General features: G+C 37.6%; 1 protein-coding gene across 1 annotated transcript in view; it reads right to left on the bottom strand.

Moving 5' to 3' along the window:
• MMS22L (MMS22 like, DNA repair protein) overlaps positions 1 to 27,098 on the bottom strand; it is a 97,069-nt gene that overhangs the window by 12,375 nt on the left and 57,596 nt on the right. The window contains exons 14-19 of the mRNA XM_032683930.1: positions 14,967 to 15,157; positions 12,441 to 12,591; positions 8,741 to 8,883; positions 7,837 to 7,979; positions 7,520 to 7,679; positions 3,018 to 3,187 (exon numbers count right to left, since the gene is read on the bottom strand). Coding sequence (XP_032539821.1) covers positions 3,018 to 3,187; positions 7,520 to 7,679; positions 7,837 to 7,979; positions 8,741 to 8,883; positions 12,441 to 12,591; positions 14,967 to 15,157 — 958 coding nt within the window. The remainder of the gene's footprint in view (positions 1 to 3,017; positions 3,188 to 7,519; positions 7,680 to 7,836; positions 7,980 to 8,740; positions 8,884 to 12,440; positions 12,592 to 14,966; positions 15,158 to 27,098) is intronic.

Below are 27,098 nucleotides of genomic sequence, written 5' to 3'. Positions count from 1 at the left end.
AAGCTGCTAGAACTAAGCTATTTTGACAAGGTAGCATCAGACTTGAGTTTGAAAAAAACTTCTAGATAAGCTCTATGTACAGTGGAGAACAGACCAGCTGCCCAATAGCTGTCAAAAGGCACAACCGTATACCCCAAATTTCTATATAAACACAAACATAAGTAAATACAGACAGTCTGAAGCAAGGAGAGAGAAATGCAATGTCCAGCTCTAATTAGTGCATTTGACAATTATGTGTGCCAGTGTAGAACTAAAAGAAGTCTTTAATTTTGATCTATTAAAAATAAACCTGTATGTTTGGGGTAAAGAAGGATGATGAGATGCAGTCATCAGTTTTGATGAATTGTGAAAGTAGTAATAAACTACTTTATGGGAAGTAGTAATAAACTACTGTGTGGGAAGAGAAGGAGCTTTGTATGTTGTCCTAAAAGATGGAAAAATCCAGGAATTCTATAGGATTTCATAAGATTGCTGCATCAATGGATGTATGAAATTAATTACCCGCTACTAAGACTTATTTCAAATCCCTTTAAAACCTGGATCAAGTAAACCACATTATCATCATCATGGCTGGGCTTCGCGGACGAAGATCTGGGAAGGCTTTATCCACATTTGTTACAGGCACGTTGGTGACTTATGAGGCCAATACGTGACAGACATATCCGATTGCAAAAAACCACATTAAGAGTAGTTGTTAAATGCTTTGGAAAGAGAGACTTTTTGGCAAATCATTGCTAGCAAAACTAAGAAGTCTTCTGAGATCTCTAGGTTTTTTTTGACAAAGGAGGAGCAGCCCATACTAAGGAGTTGAAGGAAAAGAAAAAGAGATGGAGCCTGGAACTTTCCAGTAAATAAATAAAAATTGAAAAGACTGTTGAGTAGAAATTCTACTCAAGGGCTTTTATACTTTGACTATGAATAAAGAATTTGCATGTGTAAGATATTTTGCATGGTCTCCAGACGCCTATTTCTTTATTTTCATGTAACTGCCACAAGATTAAATTGTAAGCTGGAGTATTAAGAGGAACAGATCTATAGAACAATGCTAGTCTAACATTAGGGTGAATTAAGGCTCCTACACTAAAATGCCAGTGCTCCACCTCCATGAATAAGCATCAGGCACAGGGTAGCCACCCAAGGAGGCTCTGATCACACATTTCACCTGCAGTTTAACTCAGTCAAGGTGAGGTTATTTCCCAAGAATTGTTTCTCCATCTTTCCTCCCACCATATTTACATGCTTTTCCTCCCACATAAACTGTTCTATCACTCTTTTTTGACATGCCCATTTGGGTTTTTGGTTTTTGTTTGTTTGTTTTGTGGGGCTAGTTACTATTTGGTTCAGCTCATAAATTGATATTCACAGAATCATTAAAGCAAATTAAATGGGAATGCACATGGTGGTGGTGGTGAAAGGGAATGAATTTAGTCTTAAGCCAATTGTAAAATAATAACTTGAGATGTCAGAGAGTGCCTAGAATCCATTCAATCTCAAAGAATCTCAGAGGAGTTATATTTTGTTTCTAAACTGAACTTAAAATATTTTCATTTTGAGTTGATTCTAAATCAGAATTTTGCCACTTTTCCAAATAAAAGGGAAGGAAGTATTCTTGAATGAATAAAGCATTTTGAAGTACTTATAAATGTTGGAACTTTGTAAATACAAACACTTAATAAAATGCAGAAGTCCCAAATTGAAACAGGAAAAATAAGTCAAGAATTCTCCTCTTTGTCTTCTCTTACCAAGTGTTCATCAAATTGAAGATTTACTCATTTTCTAGAAGCAGCATTTGTCTAAAACAAACTATTTGGTCAAGTAAGATCATCTAGCATAGCCAGAAAGCATGTGGACTATGCAGCAGACTGCTGAAGAATACAAAAGTGAGGTCAGGAAGTCAGAAACTGGCAAAGAAAACAGGAAACAAGGGTCCACAACACTTAGACTTCAAAACCAACTCAAGTGGTTTCATCTCAAGACTACATCCGTCTGTGCAGACTCCAGAGAAACTGGCTCTCTGACTAAAATACTAAATTAGCAAACAGACAGTCACACTCTGTGGTAATATCATTGTCCAGATGGTCCTACATGTATATAGCTTCTGAAAATACCTACAGAGCAGCAAAGCAAGTCATATTCTGCACATCATTATATAATCATATTTACTTCCATATGACATGTCATCGATCACAAGGCAACTACTTTCAAAAGGAATAAATCCGAGGGATGTTTACAATGTCACCACTGCATTGTTTTTCAATACAGCCTTGCGAAGAAGTCAGTTAAGACTGCAATCAAAATGAAGACTAAGAGGGAAGGGAAAATGGTAAGGAAAAAAGACCCCAAGGATCTACAAGGAAAACATGTCAACTTATTTATTTAAAAAATACACTCTTTTCTTTTCCTCACCAGCAGGAATTAGTATGTTTCTACAACACCAGCAAGCCTTGCATGGTTTCAAGAGTGACAGGGAAGCTGAGGGAAGAATAGGAGGAATAATGGGCAAGAGCACTTTAGCCATATAAGAGTAAGCAGCAGAAACTTGATTCAGTAAAACACATTCTCAAAGCATAAAGACAAACCAGTGCCATAATATGCAGAAGATTTTTTTTTGTTCCTAAGACCAACAAAAAAAGACTATCTCATCTATAATTATGTACGGTTAGGTCAAAGATGACCTAAAAAGTGTCTCACTACATATTATTACTACTTGATCCACTGTTTCAGAAATCGCTCACATCAGAGACCAGTGTAACCAGTAGGCTGTCTAAAAGCTTTCCATATACAGTGATGAGACTAGAAGCTCTGGAGTGTACTACAGCATAGCTGCATGCCATGAGAGGAAAGCCAAGGGGGTGGCAATTTTCTTTCCACTTCTCTAAGAAATAAAAACTCCTCTTGCTGCTTTTTTAAATTCAGTCAACGCTTGTTTTGATTAGGGTAAAGGAAAACATCCTCTGCAATATGAATCTTTTCCTGAAGATACGTTTGTCTGCTGATAATAGAGTTCAGATATTTACCTGAAGATAAAGAGGCAGGCTTTCCTGAATGGCAGACAGCAAAGCCACAGGCAGTTCTTTGTCCTGCTGAAGCACAGAGTGTGGCAGCAATAAGCAATCCACAATGCGAAACAAGAGTTGCTGTGCCTTGGAAGTAGCCAGTATTGGTGCCCAGAACTTTACCAGACATCCTGTTTGGCAAAAAAAAAAAAAAAAAATAAATCCCAAAGCAATTTACAATTAAGAAAGAAAAATAAGAAAGCCTAAAGAGACAATTATGCTAAATTAGATAATCTGAGAACAGCAACAGCAACTGACATGTCTCGCTCCCATGTATTCATTCCATGGCATCCCTTAAATAAAATTAAAACAAATCCAAAAGTCCATTTAGAGTTTATCCAAAAAAAGTGCTAAATTGACTCAATATATTACAATTAGAAGGTTTTAAGCCAGTGAAGCTGCTTTAGGAAAAGTACAGCAATGCTAAAGAAAGGACAGTTTCTTACATCCATGCAGAAAACTTAACTAAACTTGATCCATAACACCACTGCCATCAGCACACACACACTTAAACATTTACCTTGCTGTGTGCATTCATCCCATTTTACAGAGATATGCTGCCTTTGCCTTTCCTTCACATTTATCTAACACCACTGTGGCCACATCAGCAACTACTCACGTGGGAACTGAATGTTAGGAAAACATTAAATATCCTTCCAATTGTATTTAATTTCAGCAGATTAAAAAGAATAAGGGGCAGCCAACTACATTAAACCAGCATGGTCTCATCAGATCTTTGCGGGCTCTCAGTTCACTAACTGAGAGCCTCAGAGAACATATTTCTTGTTTTCAACACATTAACGTATCACTTGCACAGCTCTGAGCCAGTTTTAAGATCTTTAAAAAAAAAAAAGTAAAAAGGTGTTGATGTGTAAAACCCTAACTTTCAGAAACTTCTTTATTGCAGGTGAGGTGTAATTTTTCTTGAGAAAATAACTATACTCCAGAGTGTTGATACTCAAAACACACACTAAATAAAACAAAATTTCCACGTAGTGGTTCCCACAGACATTCTTAACTTTACATTTAATTAGAGGCAAGGAGAGGTTTCCTGGGTTGAAAATACAGGAATATTCCAAGCAAACATGTTTAAGACTTTGAAAATAATGAAAAATCAAAATTAGGCTGTTACAAGATATTATTAATCTATAAAAGTCATTCATTACCATCTCTAAAAACAACGCAAAACAACATTAATCTTCTGGAGTGAAAGAAAACACAATGATCAATCATAGAGAAAGAGAACGATCACCTAACAATACTTCTAATAATGTTGTCTAAGCTTCCTGCTTTGAAAGAAACATGGTCATTCCAGCTAAAGTACTCTTTCTATTATCGCTCCTGTGATGTATGGGACAGTACAAGACACAATCTGACCACAGATGGGAGGTGTTTAGATTTGTTAAGTTTCTTGCTTTGTCCTTATAATTTAACAAGCCCACAGAATGTGAAGCAGTGATTGAAATTCACTTAAATATTTTTTCTTTTAAACCTTTTCTATGTTTTCTTAACTAAAAAGAAAAGGACAATTTCTTGCACACAACAGCATGACTGAAGATTAATCGCTTCCTACTGCAAAGAACAGAAAAGACAATACCAATCTAAAAAGGAAAATACCAATCTAAAATTACTTTCCAAGGCTCCAACCCACATCTGGATATCTGAAAACATTTAATTTGATATACGTCTTGTGCATCAAAATATGCCGATCTTGCAATAGAAAAGTAAAGTATTTTACAAAACCCTAATTCCACTACATTTGATGCACCTTTTGATCTTGGTCATGATTTGCTGTGCTTCTTATAATCATGATTTAAACTGCATGTGCATGCAAATTATTACCTCTGTCTTTGAGATACACAAGGTTTACTCTATTTTTAAAGGTAAGTGGGTCAGACTGGCACAATTCGCTGACAATACACAGCACTCTTCTTTTTCCATCCTATCCAGTGGTTTCACACTGTTGTGGTTTGAAATCTCCAAAAATCCAACTTCTGAGTCCAAGCCTCCCTCCCACAACTCATCCCAGTGTGAGAGGGGTTTTCCAGACAAAACACAAGACTCAATATGGGGGGAAGGGAATTATATTACAATTATTACACAAATAAATATTCTAATACATTATATACACAATCCTAACTATCTCTCCTATGATAAAGCACTATTTACATTGGATCAAATCTCTCTCCAATAAAAGTCCAGAAGGGAAGAAGGAAAGATCCTTTCCACATTTAGGGCAGCAGTCTCTCCTCCTCAATGCAGCAGTTGTAGCTGGATTGTTGTAGCTGGATCTCTTTCCATTACACACAAGGGGATCTCCTCTCACCCCTCTCAGCCCTTCGGCTCCAAGCGAAGGTCTCTCTCCTGTGGACTGCGAAGCAGTGGCAATGCTCGCTTCACCACGTCATATCACGAAGTGCAGGGCATCTTCGTGAAAGTCCCTTCCTCAGGGGATTTATCCCGAGTCAGAACGTTTAGGGCAGCTTTCAGTTCAGTCCTTGCCCTAAGTGTTCTATCAGAGCTCCTTTGCTCTGTCTCAAAACTGCCAGCCTGGCAGCAGTGGGGGGGGAACAAGGCCACTTCCCCCGCATTCTGTCCGGCCATCCTGGTCCAGCTTCCAGGACGTCTTGAGCTTCTCAGCTCCTCTCTCCGGTGCTGCTGCATTCCAAGACTCTCCTCAAGTAGGAGTCCACCCCCTCCTCCTAGGAGGGGTCTCAAAGGGGTTTGGGGGGGATCTGATTCAGTTCTTACCCCAAAACTGTCTTTGTTGAGCTTAGTCCTCTCTCTCCCTCCATCAGACATCTCTGTGTCTCTCTGCTCAGCTGCATGCCATCTTTGCTGCTTGTTTCTTATCTTCTTGGCTTTTTGCCACAGTTCTCTGTTCAGTGCTGTCTCTGCTGCTGCTCCTGCTGCCCACTCACAGTGGAGAAAGACTCCCCCAGCTATTCAGTCACAGAACTTGGTCCAGTTTAACACTGTTTCCGAGTTTCTGCAAGTTCAGCCGGGGGCTGAGGGGCCTTGGCCCCCCCAGCGGGGCTCCGGGCCCCTCTCTCTCTCCTCGTGGTCTCAGAACATGGCCACTACTTCTCCAACTACATCATCATCCTTCTTTTCCGGTCTGGTATGATATGTTTAAATTTTGCAGGGGCGCTGATTGGGTCAACATCAAGTGACACCACCCCCTCGGGGGTTACCATTTTTTTAACTCCAGGGGGAAACCCACTTTTTTTCACTACCACACATTTAATGAACAAATGTTAGAATTGAGTTTTAGTAAAGTACAGAATGTATGTAAGAGAAGCAGTTCCAAAGAAAGCAAATTACATTCCTAAGCCAACTTGGCCACTAACATAAATTCAATAAATACGATGCAGCCTGTCATAACACTGCTGATCGTAGAATCATAGAGTATCCTGAGTTGCAAGGGACCCACAAGGATCATCAAAGTCCAACTCCTGGCCCTGCACAGGACCACCCCAAGAATCACATCATGTGCCTATGATCATTGTCCAAATGCTCCTTGAACTCTGGCAGGCTCGGTGCCATGACCACTTCCCTGGGAAGACTGTTCCAGTGTCCAACCACCCTCTGGGTGAAGGATCTTTTCCTAATATCTAACCTAAACTCCCTGAAAAAACAGTTTTAAGTTCTACCTTACCCCTCCACATTGGCCCTAACCAAATCTACCTACAGTTTGCTGAATTCTATGACTCATTGGCTGCACTTCCATTTCTACCTTTATACTACACAGCAACTGAAAAATTCATTTAAATAAGTGGTCCTCTGGCAAGTGATTTCACTGGTGAGCCAGGCTATTCCCGATAGCTTGGATACCTAACACCAAGTGCATGTTGCCTCAATCCACATGGTTCAAAACTTGGAATTCTTTAAGAAGATTTTACATCTACTTTCATGCTCTGTAGGAAAAATTCAGAACTCATCACTTTCATTTAAAATACGAGTGGGAAGAGGAAGGAGACAACAAAAGACCACATATGAAAAGGTCTCACAACCCCCTATGGGAAGAGCAAATCCATTGTGGGCATGAATTGCTGTAACTTCAGGAACTGCTATGACTTATAACGATTTTCACTACGGCTAAATAGTCAAAAACTGACTCTTGTCACTGTTTCTGAGTTTGTTTAGGTTAAACATTTAGTTTTCAGTAGTGAAAGACATGAAAACATCTTACTCTTGAAAATACTGATTTGTAGGTGTAATAAAGAACCCCATAAACAAAAACCACAAGGAGGTCAGACATCAGGATCAAAGCAAATCTGCAGAAAATAATTAAATATCTAATTGTAACATCTTGGTGAGTTTCTTTTTTAAACCGTTAAATACTATAGAGGAAATATATATATATATGGATAGTATACAGGAAAAAAAGTATTAATAATTTATTTTATTGATGCCTTAAAACTATTTCCTAAAAAAAAAAAAAGAGGTTGCAAAATAATTACCTATGATCCAATATGTAAGCTGCAGACCTTCTGGAGGTCCTTTTACCTTCAGGTAAGGTTTTACATACTTTAATACATCACCTAAATACTCTAGAGTCTTTGCTACCATGGTAGATTTCTCAGGGAGTGTCTGAAGGCCACTGTAAGTTCTACCAACAGCCTGAGAAAACAAAAACATTGACAGAAATATAAATAAACTTATTAAGTCTCTCATGAGATTTTTTTGAGTAATTTCTTTTTCAACCCCCAGTCTGATATATAGTTCCTTTTCACTAAAATTGTCCTATGAAACTGACACAGGGATAGGTGTACAGTACCTTAATGAACTGGACAAGAGCATGTTTTGGGTCTTGCTTGAAAACTGATTCTTCAACATGAGCCTTTGAAAGAATTTTTTCTACTTCTGAGAGTTTAAAAATCAGTCTTGTCATTTCAGTCAGCTGCTCCATATAGGCTTTCCCTGATTATTACAAGAGAGCACAGCAGTAAATATAGTATACAGTTATGCTTTTAGATTTACTTTAGTCCCAAAATGATAAAGTAAAACATTATTTTAAAATGTCCAAAACACAAGGATTCTGCAACTAACCGTATCTCTCCAGACAAAGACCACATGTCCAAACTAGTTCTTTTTCTAATAGAGTTATAAGAGAATAAAGAGTATTAAGTATGGATAACCAAGTCTTTCATGGTACTGGTGGGTATTTTTTTCAAAATCTACAAAATGTGTATGAGAGATAGTCACTAGAAGATGTGTTCTAAAGATAATTAGAACTGCAGTGTTTTTAGAAGAAGTGATGAAATATTTCTCTAAGAAAGCAAAATATCCGACACAAAAAAGGGCAGAATTAATTACAACTAGATTTTTTTTCCCTTTTCTTTTCGGCTATTCACAGCATGATTTCTAACTATTTACTTCAGATTCACTTTTTTAGAGCAGTTTCTCCATGGGGGAAAAATAGCTTGTCTCCTTGGGAGTACATTTTTATTCTTTGCTTCCAAGGAAACAAGCTCTTTTATCTTTGTTTGTGATAAATTTGTCATATGCAGAGCAGGCAAACTATCAAAAAATAGCACAAGCAGTGTAAAGAAACACATTTTGTAATTAGGTAAAAGTAAAGGAATACAAACAAAAATACATTTTGTAATTAGCTGAAAATGTTTGCCAGCTTTGCAATATAGAATCGTTACTGCAAACATTAGGGAAATGTGAACACTTACCAACTGTTCGCTCAGCATCTGTCTTGGCCAGAACACCACTTGGTTGATCTATGAACATTTGCAAAATGCATCGAAACCAAGAACGCACTGTCAGAGCTTCATAGGATGTATATCCCATACTAGAAAAAGCTTCACGCAGTGAACTGCATAGGTAGAAGAGGAAGAAAAAGGTAGGGTGATCTAATAAAAGTAGGCAAAAAGGGTAGCAGAGTGTCTCATTTGGCTGTAGACATACAGAAACAGTGCACAGAAACAATTAAAGCAACAGAAAGGTCAATTGGCATTGCTTTTGCATACTCTACAGACTTTGCTCACAATATCCTGATGCCTAAACAGAGAGAACATGATAAATTTGGTAATGCCACCCATGGTAATTTAAAGGCATATATACACATGTACATATGTTTTGGTTACATAAAACAGGGTGGAGGGAAATTCACACAGTGGGAAATGTTTTACTCTAACAATGGGTAATTTGACAGTATTATCTAAACTGACAGTGTACGATGCTGGAGATAGTATATCTGAAGCAGCCTGGAACTCCATATTGACACTGCTTAAGCTACTCCAGCCTTTCATATAAAGCTAGCCCAGGTGCCCCACACTACTCTGAAATCTCTTTCGTTCGAACTACAGTAAAGATGGAGAAGGTCAGCTTTAGCAAATAAAGATGCGTTATGTTCAAAACACATGAAAAGGGAAATATAAAAAGGCACCTTGGAGATGAGGAAAGAAACCACTATACTTGGCAGTACATTACAGATGTATACATTTATGCATGTATACACACACAAGTATAAAGATCACACAAACTTGCTATATATACTTTCAATCAAACACTCGTTATCATTCTACCATTGAAGTGTCAGACCAAAGTCACTCAGTACTCTACTGTTCCGTAATTATAAGCTTTTATTTGCCTTACTACAATGAGTAGCTGCTACAGTCACTCTTTCCCAAGCATATCAGCCTCACATCATTAATTCTTTAGAAACGCCTTGCTAAAAGACAGCAGGTCTATTCTGCATTCTGTTTCCAGTTCCTATCAGATGAGCTCCACGTGTGCTTCAGGTCAGTGAAATTTTTTGAAAATAGTTACACCTTTTATTTGAGAGATTTCCTCCCTGGTCAGTCGTAGGTACTTCAACTTTAATGAAAAATGTTTGTACTCTTTTCTTGATATATGTACATGTAATTCTACTTATTTTCTACTGATTTTTACTCATGCTTGCAACAGAAAGTCAAGACTTCCAGATGGAAACCAAACTGGATTCTGCTTCTCACTAAACAACATTAATAAAGTTGGGGTTTTTTTATGCTTCATTTACTTCAAACCAGTGACAACTCTATATTTTGTCTCAAGATCTCTGATGAAGTACTACTGACAAAGTAAGTAAGGAGACCAAATGCAAGGAAATAAAATGAAAAAAATGAACATTGTATTCCAGTACCAAAAAAGAAAAAACAGGATGCTTATGGACTTAATGCTCTTTGCAGTAATGTGTAAACAATTTAATTCTCATGTAATCTTCATGTACACAGCTAGTCTACTTGGCCACAAAGGCTCAAAAAACCACTTTCTGTTGTAGTCTCACTCTTATTTCTCTTGCTTGCTGGTAGGTGGGCGACTTTGGCATCTTCCTAAAACTGGAGAAGAATATGCTCCTAATCCTTAGAAAGGAAAGAACAATAACTACCTGGCTAGAAGCATGGCAAGTGGTCCTTTTAAAACAGTGATCTTATTCACACACTCAAAATTAGTTTAAACAGGTTATAATACTATCATGCACCACACAATGTGGTTGTGGTAAGAAACTTTTAGGCACTACGGCGAAAGAAATGCCAAAGCTTGTGTGTATGTTCCCAGAGCTGGCAGAATATGTATTGGAAACAAAAGAATCTTTTTACTTTTTAACTGACAATGTTTGATGTGAAAATTATCAGAGTGCAGAAACCATGAAGTCTAAAGATCCCATCACTTAGATACTTTGATAACTTTGGCTCTACAAGTGCCTAAGGTAAATAAGTACATGAATCATGCTACAAAAAATTGCTTTCAAGATGACAGTGTTTAGAGCATGATACCTCTATATTCTACCAAAAATATCTTACCTTAGGTACTCATTGCTCTTTCACCAGGAATCTGAGCACCCTACAGCTCTGTTAGTAAGGTGGGGACATACCTTTACCTATTCTCAGATACTTAAGTTTTTAACTCGTTGGCTTCAGGAAATTGTTAAGGGTAACAATTTTCCTTGAGCCTGGGCAATGGAAAACTCAACAGTTTAGGGGTAAAATTATCTGCCTCTGCATGAGTGCATTCTGTCCCATGCTTCCAGATTCACGAAGGAGATTCAGGAAAGCACAGAGTGAGAGAGTGAGAACACATAAGAGAGAACCAGAAAGAGTGAGAGCATACGCACAAATAAGCAAAAGACAAATGTCCATTGTCACCTAATTATACTCCTGCTAATTCTCTCAGTATGGATCCATGAACCTGACATTGTCAGTTAGTCCACCAGCACAATCAGCTAGAGGAGGTCAAGTCCCTCTCATTCCTTTCTAAGGTAGTATTTGGAAACAAAGGTCTGAATTCCATCAGAGTGCAAGACCCACCTGACATGGGTTTTCCAAATTGCTGCACAAGTGCTCTAACCTCTCAGATAATGTACACCAGATAACTGCATTTTTAGAAGAAATTTTGGCAGCAGGGCTGTATGAGAAACTTGATATGTGTGTGTGCTCTGCACTTGCTAATGCAATCGTGCTTCTAAACACCTGGAAAAAGGAATATTTTGGCCATGGTTCCATACACCATAAACATTACCTCAGCTAGCATAAAAACGTATCTGTGTATACATTTTTAACAATACGTCAGGTGCTTAATGAATACTGCTAAGGAATACTTAAGCAATTGCTTTCAATCACTTACTTGAATGTTTACTGAGGGAACTGGAAATTAATCTTAAGAACCTAAATAATACCAAAATTTCAGTTTAGGCATCAAAATGTTTTTCTTGATCTTGTCTGAAGAACAAGAAGATTCAAACTATAAAATTCAAATTATAAAAGGGAATTTATGTGCCTAACTCTTATTGCATTCAGCATGTGCTAGGTATCTGTAACCTTGAATGAAACTCACCCTATAAAGATCATAAAAGAGAAATATGGCAAATCAGAGGACTGAACACTCCCAAGTTCCACACTGACACACAAGGAACTAAATGCAATGTTTTTTAACACCTCCCTGCAAGAAGGCCATAGCCTCATCTTTGTCAATCACACTTAAATAATCTTTACCATATCCTGACTTACAGTTATGCTCCTTAGTACACTGTGTACCCTAAAAATGTGCAACATTTTTCACTTTCAAATACAGTCCGACACAGAAATATTCCCTCTTTCTCTCTCATTTCTCACCTCCCCTGCTTCCAAAACCTGATTCAGAAACGGGCAAGGCAGGGAAAAAGGCATGCCACAAAAACCACCATCAGCCATCTATCTTAGGTCCACAGAGGCTTACTCAGAGAGAATAAAATTTCTCATATATATAAAAATCTGACTGGATTGTCCTGGTGCTTCAAAAGCTGCAAAGAACCTGGACCACCTTACTGAAACATTAACATTTGAAGTAACATTTTCCACACATCTAAAGAAGGATGAGAAGGTACTGGAAGAACAAGCAGTCACAATTTTTCACCTGTTTTGAATTAGATGACTTAGATATCTTGACACCAGCTGAGGCCACACCATGTCATCCCATCCAAACAGCTGCATCACTGATAGAACAGGCTGTGGCTGGAGATCTGATAGGGCTTTGCTGGGTATATCCAAAGCTAAGAGAGTAAAACCTGTTTTCAAAGAGAGAAAAAACATCTTAATAGTTTCTTGGTACATTCCTGTTCCATTAAAAAGCACTGAAAATTAATTACAATTAATAATGTGCAGCCAGGGCAACTGTTCTAACAGAGAGTGCACCCACACTAAAAATGTAGTCTCTATCCCAAGCAGTTTCTAAGTCAACAAGACACACTGGCTGCAAAAGAGGGAAAATGGATCCAAACATATGCAATTTTAAATAGATTCACAAACCCACATATTATAAATCCTGAAGGTACAACTTTACCACCTATGCAGTAAAAACTGTGTCTTAAAACCTGCTTTTTTGTCTTGACCTCCCTTTCTTACCTTCATCCTCTACATCTTCTCTTGTACACGTATTACTGTGCTTTACAGGGTTGAGTTTTATCTATTTCTTTCAGTTTTTTTACACGTTTCTCAGAGTGAAGAACTGTATCTGTAAAGAATTCACTCAGTAAAAGCTGGTACCTTTGTATTTTTGGAATAGACATTCATGTATCAAATTTACCATACAAATAAAGCACTGTAGACAAATTTACTCTTGAAAAGGATCTTCATGTAACAGCTGCAGATCTAGAAACTGGGGCAGTATTTTGTGCAGAATTTTGTTAATGAAGCATAACCTTTTGCTGTTTCTGTTATGTCTACTGAACAATCTATATCTAACACTACTAGAATAAAAAATACAGTGCATTCTTTATATTGCAAATAACACATATATTAAAACTCAGAAAGAAAATGCAATCTGAAATGCTGAGTGATTATTAGGCTATAGGAAATGAGAGGCATTAAACAAGTCAGGAATTTAGAGGGCGATGAAAAAGGGGCTCACTAGTTCCCAAAGTCTCCAATTCAAGTTAATTTTAAATTAATATTAAAATAATTATAAACTTACACACATTGAAAAGATGAATTAGATGGAAAAGGCTAATTTTCAGAAACAACAATGAAATTATTTTAATTAATGGTATAGGGGCAGACTACCTTAAGCCATGAAGGAGTTCACATTTCCTTATGTGCCTTGGAAAAAACAAAGTCATACAGAGTCCCCACTCTGCCTTAGGTAAGGAAACATTTTGTGGCAGCCTTTTTCCAGAGATTTCTGCAGCATCAGCCATAACACAGTTTGGGGAGAAATGGGAGAAATGTGAGTCCCAGGCTATTTGCCTGGCAGGGGGAGCAGGAGAGCTGTGACAGCTGCTCTGTCCTCTGGGCTGCAACCTCTAAGGTAAGAAGCTCATACAGTGTGGGAAAGGTTTGCTTTCCTCTGTAGTGCTATCGAACACATCTCTATAAAGCAGGTCACAACTGCACTCCCCTGCTTCTCAGAGGAGTTTATAATAGGTTGCTGCTCTTGCTATTTTACTGTGCTAATATAAAATAAAAAAAAAAGATATGACACTGTATGTGTGTAGGACATGAATGAAGTTTTGACATTAACAACCTCTTCCTTTGATTTGTATTGCTGTTTCTCACATACTCTTCAGCGGTGAGACCACTACTGTTGCACACTGCCTCTTTCATTAATGTTACCTCTTAACTACCACAGAGCTGCTTCAAATGAAGCATCTTTTAGCTTTTCTATTACCAACTCAGTACCCCTGAGTGTGTAACTTTATCTAATTCATATCACGATGGGAAAAATATTTTATATTGTACTCCTCTGAATTTTAGTTAAATGGATACAAGATTTCATTTTAACTGCAGAATACAATGCTAGCTTCTGATTTTAAAGATCAAACTGGGACACCTTTCTATTCACTGCCAAGCTGACTCTGACTTGTTGCATGTGGAGTTCACACACATATGGAATGTTGTACTTCAAGATTAAACACCTCTAGCGTAAAGCATCATAAATAATTAAAATTAATTATGAAATATTTTTATGACCATGACCATAACGGTTTGGCAAAAAACAACAGTCATATATGCAACCTTTTAAAAATTGTCTTCAAATGAAAAATATTATTTTAAAATATTTAGTTTGTATTTCAACCATAATTAATAGTTCAACACAAAATTATAATAAACTTCTACAAAAGTATGTAAATTCTGGATACAGTGAAAAACATAATTTTATTTATATTGTATAACATTTGCAATGTTGATAATAACCTGTGACTAGCAGTGAAAAAGAAGTCAGGCTTGTACATCTTCAAACCCTTTTGGTGTTCTCAATCTGTTTGTATTCTATTAAGGAATTCAACAGTATAATATTTCTTTGTGTCAAAATATTTAGCATAGAATCTACTTTTTGCATTTATGAATAGTTAAGTATCTCAAAACACAAAATCCTTGAAAGTTTGTGACCCCGAAAATAGCACCAAGTCCAGTAAGTCGCGGGGGGGGGGGGGTCAGGGCTAACCTGCAGCTGTATCAGCAAGATGAGGGGAAGGTGGCATCTGTGACATTCTCTGGCTCTTCAAGTACGGAAAGAAATTTCTCCAGAGAGCACTGGCGACAGCAAGGTGGTGCTCTTTAGCCACTAATGGAAGCTGTGCGTCTGGGGCTGTGTTCCCTAGTTGAAGTCCCTGGCTTACACGTTCGTGCACACTCCTAGGGAGAAACAAAAACAATGTTTACGTTCAATAAATGAAAAATTCACATCTTTTTAAAACGCATTTACAACTACTTTAAACTGTAGAGCCTGGGAACTGAAGGATCATTTTGTGCAATTAAAACCTTTATGCAAAGACATTATGCATACCAGTTATTTGATAGATGAATGATGGCATATTAAGCACCATAAAGTTAATGTTAATTACTAATGTCAACCATTAATTATATGCTTTTTAATATGTCAGATCAAAATGAGAAATTGGCAGCTTTAAAATGAATATCTGCATTTTGCAACTAGCATGACAAGCAAGTCTGCTTCCAATCCAAAGCCAGGTGCTTCTTTAAAATTTTTTTCACTAGAATTTTTAGGATAGGGTTGTGTACAGCAAATAATGGCAAATGATTTTGATCAATTGTAAACCTTCCTTCCAAAATCTACTTCTCATTTGTAAAACCTCAATAGGTAAGAGTTTAGATAAAAGATTCATTTTATCCTGATGCGCTGCAGACAATTAGGTTTGACAGCAATGCCCACAGCTTTGTTAGTACAGTAAAGACAAAAGTTACCACTACACATAACTCCCATCTCTTCTGCAGACAATGTGGCATGAATTCAATAAGGCACTCAATTTTCTTTGATTCTTCTAGTACCATTCCTGCTACTTAATCTAATTTGGAAGTTGTGACTTTCTAGAGGTTTAATAGAGATATGTCTGCAGGGAATCAATGTTCTCAGAGAAATGGGGGGGGAACATTAATAAATTTGTCTGGTAGAGGAGGACAGGAGGCATTACAGTACTGGGCTGATCAACTAAATAACATGCTTATTAAAAACAATCTGTAGGAACGCACTATCATTCCTGTTCCTATTTATCTTCTGGTCAACTCAATTGAGATTGTGCATTAAAGCACAGGCAGCATTATTACATTTGCTTTATTAAATTCTATAAACAGCACTGCAAAGTCAGAGTCAAGATATTTATAAGATAACAGTAAACAGCAGAGGCATTGAGACTTGCCTAAACACTAACATTTGTAGACTACAATATTTTTTCTTAACTGCCATTCCCACAATAGCAACTGTTTCACAAAAATCTTCCCCTAGATCTTTATTCTATGCTTACCCTAATTTGAAATAAACCAAAACAAAAACAGAAAAAACTCCAGCTCCTAGTTCCCTTCTGGGAACATGGGAAAATTATGAAAGAATTACACAACTCACAGCACTCATTAGGACATCTGAAATGGAATAATTTTAAATAAAGAGTAGGCTGGCTGCAAGGCCTTCCCATACTAGGGTTGATATTAGAAGCGCATCTCATTATATCAAATTAGTATCCAAAAATTCTGCAAAACACATAATTTAAAACATAAAACATACTGGTTGCCAAAGGTAACGATACCTTATGCCTGCCAGCAGGCATTCATTAGTTTCAACAGGACAGACAGAGAATTGAGTATCAGCTACTTTTTGAATGGTTACATTTAGCAGACAAGGAAAGGTATGCAATATTAGGAGGAATCAAGTATTTCTTTGAGAGAAGGCATGAATCCAAACACAAGAACAAAAGCCAGGAATTCTAAACCCAACATTTATTCCCACTGTGGCTTCACATAAATCATATAGCCTTTGTTAGCCTCAGTTTCCCAGCCATGATATTTGGACAGTAAGACAGCTTACCCTTTAAGGATGCTGTGAAAACAATCAATGTTTAGAAACTGAGGATTGTATTCAGTATGTCAGGTGGTATTCCTATTTACAAGGCATATTCTCCAAGTCAACATGAATTGAAACAGAAGCAAGATTAGCATAAAAAGCCAAGCAACACTTTTTTGGGAGCATCCCCTTATTAAAAAAAGGACAAAGAAAAGGGTGAAGATATAGTGAGGTCTAGAGGATAAATGATGAAAAAGTAAAAGCAAGGCTAAAGAAACAAGTTAAAAAAATTATTTTTGCCAATTACAAAAAAAAGTTTAACAGTAAAACAAAGGGCTTTTCTGTTTTATTTTAAGAAAGGAATGTATGATGCCTCATAATGCAGAGAATAAAACTTCTGGGACCAAAATCTGCCCTACTGCCATCCAGACTATGCTGTAAAATCGCACAAAGACATTTTTCTCTCCTCTAAATTGCCTCTCCAAAGACGGGTGCCTTGCATCTCCTTTAGCCATCTATGCAAAGTAGAAGGGTGTACAGACTTCCAAAGTAAGGTAATATATCTCTATGTCAGTGGAAGGGCAACACGTACAGATCAGTATTTATGTTTATTCATAGTAACCTGCACAAATGCTTGCAATAAGGTAAATACTTAGAATCCATGAGGCATCAATATATGCTGTAGTTGATGTAGCCAGCTACTTCTACCAACAAGCACATTTTTTAACTCTATAAAAATACGAATAAATGCAATTTTACTTTTTATTCGGGTTTCTATATTTTTCTAACACTAGACAAGCATACCATCAAACATCACTCCATTTCCAAAACTTTATACATTTAGCTTTCCATTGCGTTAAGAGCTCTGGAACCACCAGTTGCCCCATTACAATGGTAACTTGTAATATGTGATTTTTAAATCACAAATTTCCTACTTCTGTAAAAAGAGGTATATTTTTCTTCGCATTTTGCCATCAGATCAAATAAACCCTGGGTTTATTAAAGAGGGGAATGTTTGTGCCACCTCAATGAGGACTGTGCTGGATGTATAGGTACAGTAGTAGCATATGGGATTATTTTCTACATCCTACACCTGGGTAAGGAATTGCAGCCATTTATTTCTCTAGATGTAGATATTGTAATCATAAAACATGACCTTGCAAGCCTGCATTACTAAAATGGAGCCAAACTTTAGGTCAAGCCAGAAGAGTAAAACACAAAATTCAGCAGCCTGCCTAGATGATGGAAACTCTCAAATCACTACTAGTCTATAATCTGCACTGCACACATATTGACATTCAGACTTAATGCAATGTCATTTAATCTGATCTACAAGGATTCAGAACTTCCCATCATGATAGAAGACCTCTTTCCTATCAGCATCTCCAAGGGCTACCACCACCAGGGACTCTCACAGGCTATGAATGTAGATACCAGTTTCCCCCCAGCTTCTCAGCTCCCAGTCCAAGCTAGGCCATCCACAGCATCTACAAAACTCAGCTGCCCAGTACAGCCAAGATTAAGCTCATAAAACTCTTTTAAAAGGACCTGAATGACCTCTTGATGTTGAAACAAATAAATATTTAAAAAACACCACCTGAAGGACCAACATCCTTCGATAAAACTAGGGAATTGGGAAGAGATATATGAGTATTTCTAAAATGATAAATGGTTTTGATGCTTAGAATTTCAACTACAAACGCCAGTTACTTCAAGAAAAACTCAGGCAAAGTGAAATGAAGCAAAGCACCATCACACTCAGATTCAAAGAGAGGTAACAGGTGCTTTGTGCCCTATGCCGATAAATGGAACTGGAACAATACTTAAATTTGGAGATTTCTCTTCCCAACATTCTCCCTCTTTTTACATCACTGATATTATCAACATAGTTCATAAAATCATAGAATGGTTTAGATTGGAAGGGACATTAAAGATCACATAGCTCCAACACCCCTGCCATGGGCAGGGACACCTTCCACTATGCCAGGTTGCTCAAAGCCCCATCCAACCTGGCCTTGAACACTTCCAGGGATGGGGCATCCACACTTCTCTGGGCAACCTGGCGCAGTGCTTTATCACCCTCACAGTAAAGAATTTCTTCCTTATATCTAACCTAAATTGCCTTTCAGTTAATACCATTACTCCTTGCCCTATCACAAGGGGTCCTTCTCCGCCTTCCCTGTAGGTCCCCTTCAGATACTGGAAGGCTGCTATAAGGTCTCCATGCTAACTTCTCTTTGCCAGGCTGAACAGCCCCAACTTTCTCAGCCTGTCTTTGTAGGGGAAGGTACTCCAGTCCTCTTATCAACTTCACGGCCCTCCTCTAGACTTACTTCAACAGGTCATATCTTTCCTGTGCTCAGGTCCCCAGCATCCTCTGGGCGGGCAGAATCACCTCCCTTGACCTGCTGGCCATGCTTCTTTTTGATGCACCCCAGGATATGGCTGGCTTTCTGGGCAGTTTCTGATTTTGATATTTTGGCAGCAAACGCATTGTGCATTGGTTCTATTTTAATGTAACCACAGATGTAGTAACAGGAATAGAAGTGACTGAGGAAAGTGGAGGCTTCTTCAGCTCTGGGGTAGCTATGAAGATTTCAGCATATGGAACCAAAAAGATATGGAGATTAGCTGATGCAGAGAACAATAAAGTGAGAATTTTGATGTCATAAAACAGAAGAACAAATCCTGGACATGGGTGATGTCAGCTACTCGGAAATGTGTACAACAAGTTATCAGCTGAAAATCCTCTAAAAATAAAAAGTCTCATTAATACAATGAAAAGTATGTGTGTTTCTGCTGAAAAGATTAGCAACAAGCTACACAATAAACATGGTATTAAAATAATATCCAAAATAGAAGTGCCAGCGTTGATACTTCAGACAGAAAGGTGTTTTTCCTTCCCTCCCCCCTTCTTATTTGCCAATACAAAGAAATTATATAGCACTATAGTATGACAGAAGATTGGGCTTTCCTGTAGAAATCTATCTAGTCATGTTTTCGGTGGTTGTATAAATCTTACTGCAATGAGATTTAAACTCAAAATTTGTGCTACTGCTACAGGTGCAAAACTCAGATCTCTGCTAGACAGCAGTACACTCAGCTTTCTGTGACCAAACAACATTTAATACACCATTTTAGAATTTAGTTTAAAATTACTCATCTAATTTCACTTCCTTCAAATGTCCTAAAACATCAATATCTTTTTAATACCTCTACTGATGTCTTCCTGTCATTCTACCAGAACTGTTTCTTATGGTGACCAGAATTGGAAGTGAGGTTTCAGCAGAAGCCACACACATTTCCAGTAACTAGTCCTATCCAAGATTAAGCTTAAAAGGATCCTTGTGTGCCCTCCATATGCCTTTGAAAATAATCCAGTATGAGTATTCAACTAGTTGACTATTATGCCATTTAATTACATGCTAGTTATAGAAAATTGCAACTACAGCACTTACTCATTGATCCCTATGGATACCAACTTTCATGTTGACAAACTCACTGTTCAGCTTCTACCTAGTAATTTGTTCACAGACATTTATTTATTTTTTATCTGTGCTTCAAATATGCAGTTGACACTAAATACATGTAACATTTCTGAAATCATAACCATTTACACTACCATAAAATATAATACAAAATGTGAAGGAACACACACTTTAGAGTGAGTTCAGTGCTTTTATACATAATCTTTTAAAATATTAATAAAGGAAAATTAGTTTCAGTATGGACCATAATACTGGCATTCACAAAGGCAAAATCAAAATGGTTGCATCTAAGTTCAAGTCTGCTTTCAATGAAGTACCATAGCACTGTGCCAAATAAGAAACTGTATGATCCTACCTCTCTTATACATGCAGATTCATGCAAAAGAAATGCATCTGGGTTCACAGAAGTAGCACACTAGCTGCACAATGGTTCTACAACGGCCCAAGAAGAAAGTGCCCCAGCCTAACCATTCTTAGAGACTGGGGGCAAGTCATAGATGTGGGTTTTAGGCAATTCATAGTAAAGGCTTTTGGCTTCCTGATCACTGGTGAATGATTGTGACCACTTGACCTAATGTACAAAATGGTGAACCTCCTTTGCCTTGGCCATAGATATAAATGCAGGTGTGCTGGGTGGCAGAGCTCCGCACTGAACTCTTGGTCATCAGTGTGTTTAGTCAGGGCACTGACAGCACGCTTACAAGAATTTTAAGTGCTAAAACATCTGCTTTATGGCCTCAAAGTGCTTAAGCTGGATGCTAAACAGCTAAGGCCCGTGAAAATAGCCTTCATGCCTCTGAGCACACACGTTTTGGTACCTAGAGAACTTCAGTGCTTAAACCTGAATCACCTATACACTTTCAGATACTTTCATATTCAGCCTGTTTCAGTGAAACATGCAAGAAGGAAGGTGACTAAATTCTGCCCAAGTCTGATTCAAACATCCAAGCCCTCTTTTAAATCTGTTTTCTAAGCTTTTGAGATGTAATTTCTTTTTTATATCCCTTTATATAGCAGCCAGTATATTGAGACTGGTACGACTGCCATAGGAACCAGACAGAAGCAGCAATCCACCTCAAATCAGAATCTCTCAATCTATATTGCTCCCAGATCTGCAATATACATACAAAGTATCTATAAAGTTTCTTCATATTTGAGCAACAGCCTTTTCACTCTTTGATAATTCAAAAAACCCTAAAAAGAACATAGAATTTTCACCTACCTTTGTGGAATTAAAAACTAGATTTCAAAAAGCTAAGCAAGATGAGAAACTTAAGACAAAAAATAAATTTTCCCATCCATCAAAAGAAACATTTGAAAAAAGATCCCACAGTTTATAATGTGTCAGCACTGCATAAGACATAATAACAGCATCACCACTAGAGAGCTGTACTGCTGACTGTACAAGCAGAACTGGAAAAATCATGATGCCATATTATGAAACATTAACATGCCCCTATCAGCTCAGTATTTATTAAATGATGTTTCAGTGTTCTTCCTTCATTTTAATTTGCTTCAATAAACCACGTTTAAACATTTACTGAAAAAAGAAAATGTCCGAATAATATGCCTGGTTATGAATGTGTATAATGATCAATGATCAGTGCGATAAGGTAGGGAAGGCTAAAAAGGAAAAAGGGATGCTTCTCAGAACTCTAACGTGCGGGATTTTTATCAAATGCTTAAATTCATCCATGGTGCTTAAGTCCTTTACAGCACAGACTTGCACAACATCATAAATATCAGTGTCACAATACACCTTCATTAGACACAACAATACGAAGCATACACAAAGTGACACATCTTAGATGTTGGATGAGATCCAAAGGGATACAAGGGTGTAATGGTTAAAAAGCAGGGTTTAAACAGATCTCAGACTCCTGAATAATACATCCCAAACTGCTCACTTAGTCAGATCACCCTCTTTTGACCAGGAAGTTCCCTAGGTGCCTGCAATTAAGCTACACAAGAGCCTTGGGCTTTGTACCTAACTCACAATCTCTGTCACTGGGGCCCAGAAATCGGATCATGACTAACCCACACCAAAAAAAAGAAGGCTGCATACCATACAGCAGTAGCCATGTTCATTTTCAAAAACAGAATACACATTTTTTTTAATGTAACAACCAATGAATCACAGCCTAAGGGGGAGGGCACATGAATCCAGTTTTGATACTGTTTTTGGGCTCAGGCTCTGCTCTTGATTGTGAGTGTTGCATTAAGTGAGTTACTGGGTAAAAGTGTGAAATCCCAGAAAAAGGAATGAAGCCCATGACACTCTTCTCACTGATGTCTCAGAGCTTTTTTGATTTTTTAATTTTTATAGACTTTAGAAGTAGTTGTGTAGTGAATGTAGATTTTAATGTAGCTGTGTTATATCCCTTATCCTGTAGCATAATGTTAACACATACCAAACCCTACTGCCCCATCTCATATCAATCCCTCAAAATTCCGTTAGCTGTTTAGTCTTCTTTTCAAGGTAGAGTTGTAGAAAAACACCTTAAGGCCTGGACCAGGAGATATCACACAGACACAGTGACCTTCAAGCCCAGAACTTTGGAGGAACTCCAAGGACTGTACATGCTTCGAGGAAGATGAAGATGAGGAAAAAGGGGTCCCAAATGCCCCCAGACTCAGTTCCTGAAGGGGTGTGCCACGGGGCAGAACCAGGGGGTGGACAAATTGGGATTGGATGGATATTATTATAAAATCGTAGAACCAGTGTCTAGACAGGTGCGCGGTATGTATTCCTCTGGACCTAAGGACTCCTTAAAGCTCCTGCTCTCTTCACCTGTCTCCTATACTAAATTGGCCTGGAGTTTTTTTCTCTGTGGTCTTTTAGGAAACATCTCCCATACTACATTCTAACCACTCGGGAACAGATATTTAATCATTCTGACTGTAGTCTGTGATTTAAATGACAAACAAACAACAAAACAAAAAAAAAAAGAAACACAAGATTCCCGAGTGCACATCTCCAGTCGTGGTACTCTACAAGTGGTTGCAAGCACACAGATTTCTGTTCTTCCTGACACTGAATCAGACGTCTCTGGGCCTACCAGACACACATAGGATTCAATCCTTCACTTCACATTTTCTGTAGGCTAGCAGGAGACAAAATACCACAGAGGAGGCAAGAGCAGTTTGTTGTACCAGACCGCGTGTGTCAAATGAGTTGCTGGTCAGCTGGACCTGTTACTAGGCTATCAGATTACTTTATCTTGGAAGAACCCTACACCATTTGAGAGTAGGAGTCTTTCAAGTGCTGTTAACCTCCTAGCTCATCTGAACAGAGCTGTCAGACAGGCAGGTGCCTGGGAGTAAAAGGTCAAAAGAAGCCTCTAGGCCTAAGGCACTCTAGGACTGAGGTGCTTTAGATCACAATTTAAAGGACTTGTTTATAAATGTGTGTGTAGATATCTATATAGATGTAGGGAGAGAGATCTGTAAGAGATGCACGCAGACATTAGGGCAATATTTCTCTCTTACAAGGATAGGCTGGGAGAGTTGGGCCTGTTCAGTCTCAAGAAAAGATAACTGAGTGGGGACCTCATCAATGCCTATAAGTATCTGAAGGGCGACTATCAAGACGATGGAGCCAGGCTCTTCTCAGTGGTGACAAGCAATAAGACAAGAGGCAATGGGCACTGATGCACCGGAAGCTCCACCTAAACACGAGGAATAACTTCTTTACTGCGCAAGTGATGGCACACTGGAACAGACCACCCAGAGAGGTTGTGGAGTCTCCCTCACTAGAGATAGTCAAGAACCATCTGGACACAATTCCATGCAACGTGTTCTAGGATGACCCTGCTTGATCAGGGAGGTTGGACCAGATGACTCATTGTGGTCCCTTCCCAATCTTACCCATTTTGTGATTTCAATTACAATAGCTTCTCTGTAAAACCTTAGCTATCCATTGCTAAAAGATACTCTATCTTCATCCACCCAAAAATCCTACTCATACTGTTTGGTTTGTTGTTTTTTTTTCCACATGCACATCAGGAACACATCGCCCCCAAACATCTTAAAACATATTTTGCATTATGTTCCCTTAATTGAAAAAACGCCTTTTAACAAAATAAAAAAGGTTACAGACCCTTTCAATTTATCACACATCAATCGCTGCCTGAGTAGAAGCACAGCACATACCCTTTACTATTGAAGATACAGTAGGTTTAAACAGAGCCATTCCAGTTCTTTCATTGATGGTATAAATCTTCAAATCTCAGTGGAAGAGCCTAGTATATTCCTATTGTTAGTGAATCATTGACAGAACAGACTCAACAGTTAAGAAGCTTCTAATGTGGCAATTTATATAAGCAGAGTAATTAAAGTATATTAGAAATCCAGATAATCTCTCCCAATCAAACCAATGAAGGGCAGCCCATGGGCATTCAAATTACACATTGCAATTTAGCTCAGGGTCACCTTCCCAAGTTAAATAACAGAAAACACCCTAAACTAAATGATCTTTATTTATAACTAAACTTATTCAGGAAATTACGTAAAGCTCTTTGAAGTTATAAACACTTTAGGAACAGCTAACTGCTTTAAACAACTACTTTTTTCCTTCTAGTGGTTTGAAGACTATTTCATTTCCCAGGAATTACTTGAAATATTCACTAAAACATAGGAAAAACAGGGGAAAATGTGTCAGATCCTTTTAAATGTTATAACGTAAGTATCACAGCAATATTTTCTTGTATTACCGCAGACTGTGTTTGAACAGATGATGCAAGATGTCTGTAATTAAATAATTATGCTATCAATAGATAGGGAACCTAGTGCTTATGATTTTTTTAAGATTCTCATAAGAAGATTTTTTTTACTATTTCCATTTGAAGTTTTTTGTTTGTTTCATGTATCTTCTACAAGTCAGTCTATAAACTGCATGATTAAAAGCATTTGATTACATTACATTACATTTTGACATAAAATTAAAAGTTAGTCAAGACTAGCACTCTCTGTTATAGTTTTCCAAGTTTAAGGTTATATTAAAATAAAACAAACAAAGAAAAACTCCCAAAACATAACCATTGCAACTGATACCATAATAAGCAAAAATGCCAGACACACACTATCCAAATTTTAAAGTCAAAGTTCCTAAATATTTAAAAGTGAGTTTTTTTCACATAAGGAATGCTTTCACACAAAAAGTAGCTTGGCTGTGTCTTCTTCAGAGAAATGCAATTCGAGAAATGGGGCTCTTTGTCTGAAACTAATACAGAGAAATTTAGTAGATTTATGTTCTTGACTAATTCTTTAGATTTAAATGTAACAGAGTAAAAAGTATGTACCAGAGGAAAAAAGTGAACTGAAAGTCTCAGGCTTTTAAGACAGTCATCTTTTCCACAGCAATATGGAAACAATAATGCATTATGATATATCATCACCAAAGTTATCTCTCACTGCTTAAACAATTTTCCAAATCTAGGAATCACTAAAACTGGCAAAAGCAAGTATGACCTAACCCACTTCAAAATTTTCAAACTAAACATTCAGAGTAACGGATGTTAGTTTGTCAATCTGCAGCATTTCTGAACACAGCCATCTCTTGAAATTTTAAATATATTGATACTTTGGGAATTCACCTTCTGCACTTTCAAAAGGCAGTAGCATATAGGTGTGACAAAGAAGACTCAAAATCTAGGTGTAATTCATACATGCTCCTTTACCTTTTTTTCTACCAGATGGCAGAAGTTGCACAAAGGCCTAAGCGGTACTAGCCTAAACATTCCTGCCCTTCACTGGAGAGCAATAAAAGTTCTCAGGATATCACCTACACCCTTGGTAGAGACAAGAGAATTAAAAAAACAAGGGTATTTTAAAACTCATGAAATTGCAGGAAGAAATGTGGATATCCTTCAAAAAGGAAAGTGGACGCATAGCAACTGCTGTAGAATTTAACTAAGAAAGAAAAAAAATAAAACCCACAAATGAAGTGGCCTCCAAGCACAGCCAGTTCTCCCTCCTATGTTATACCACTTCTTTCATCACATTCTTCCTGCAGTGACCATTACCCCAGGCACTATATAGCAGAAGAGAGACCTAGAATGTGCTATGATCAGCCTGTCCTGTCCTTCTGACTCTCAGCTGAATGCGGATTCTGCGAGGTTTGCAATGATCCAGGCCAAAAAGATGCCATAATCGTGAGATGCAAGTGAACACTGTCATATAAACACTTGCAAGAACTTTCCACTGGTTGCTTGATTAAGGTCTTAAATATATGGAAAACAGCTCAGCAGTCTACCTGAAACAATTTCTACTACATTACAAGAAACAGCAAGTATTTGGAAAAGAACTAGCACATAACAGAATCATGGACAAAGGAAAGAGAATAAAGTGTGGAATTCTTTTCTACTGGCTGGATTCCCTTTACTTTAAAAGAAATGCAAAACAAGAGTCACCAAAATTGTGATTCTACAATGTGAAATACTGAAGATGGGGCAATAAGTTCCAATTATTTTTCTATGCATTTAACTTCAGATTTCAGAGGAAACCTGTTCATTACCAGGTCTGTATTAGTAATAGAAAATGTCAACACATCTTACATTGCAACCAATTCATAGATAATACCGTATCTTCATTTGCGGATGAGGAACACTAGGAAATGTCTTCCCTAATTACTCCAAAATGTTATTGTGTGTTTCTTTTAGAACACAAATATTTTTCAAAAAAGCATTCACTACTTTGTAAACAATCAAACAGCATACAGCCTCTTAGTTAATCACTAATTCATTCATCAGTAAATCATTTTACCCATTTTTGAATGTTTAGGCTTCATGAGTAT

The sequence above is a fragment of the Chiroxiphia lanceolata genome, chromosome 3, assembly GCF_009829145.1.
Source record: "Chiroxiphia lanceolata isolate bChiLan1 chromosome 3, bChiLan1.pri, whole genome shotgun sequence".
In the NCBI taxonomy this organism is placed as follows: domain Eukaryota; kingdom Metazoa; phylum Chordata; class Aves; order Passeriformes; family Pipridae; genus Chiroxiphia; species Chiroxiphia lanceolata.
Note: the sequence above shows the minus strand (reverse complement) of the source record. Positions and strands in the feature narration are given on the sequence as shown.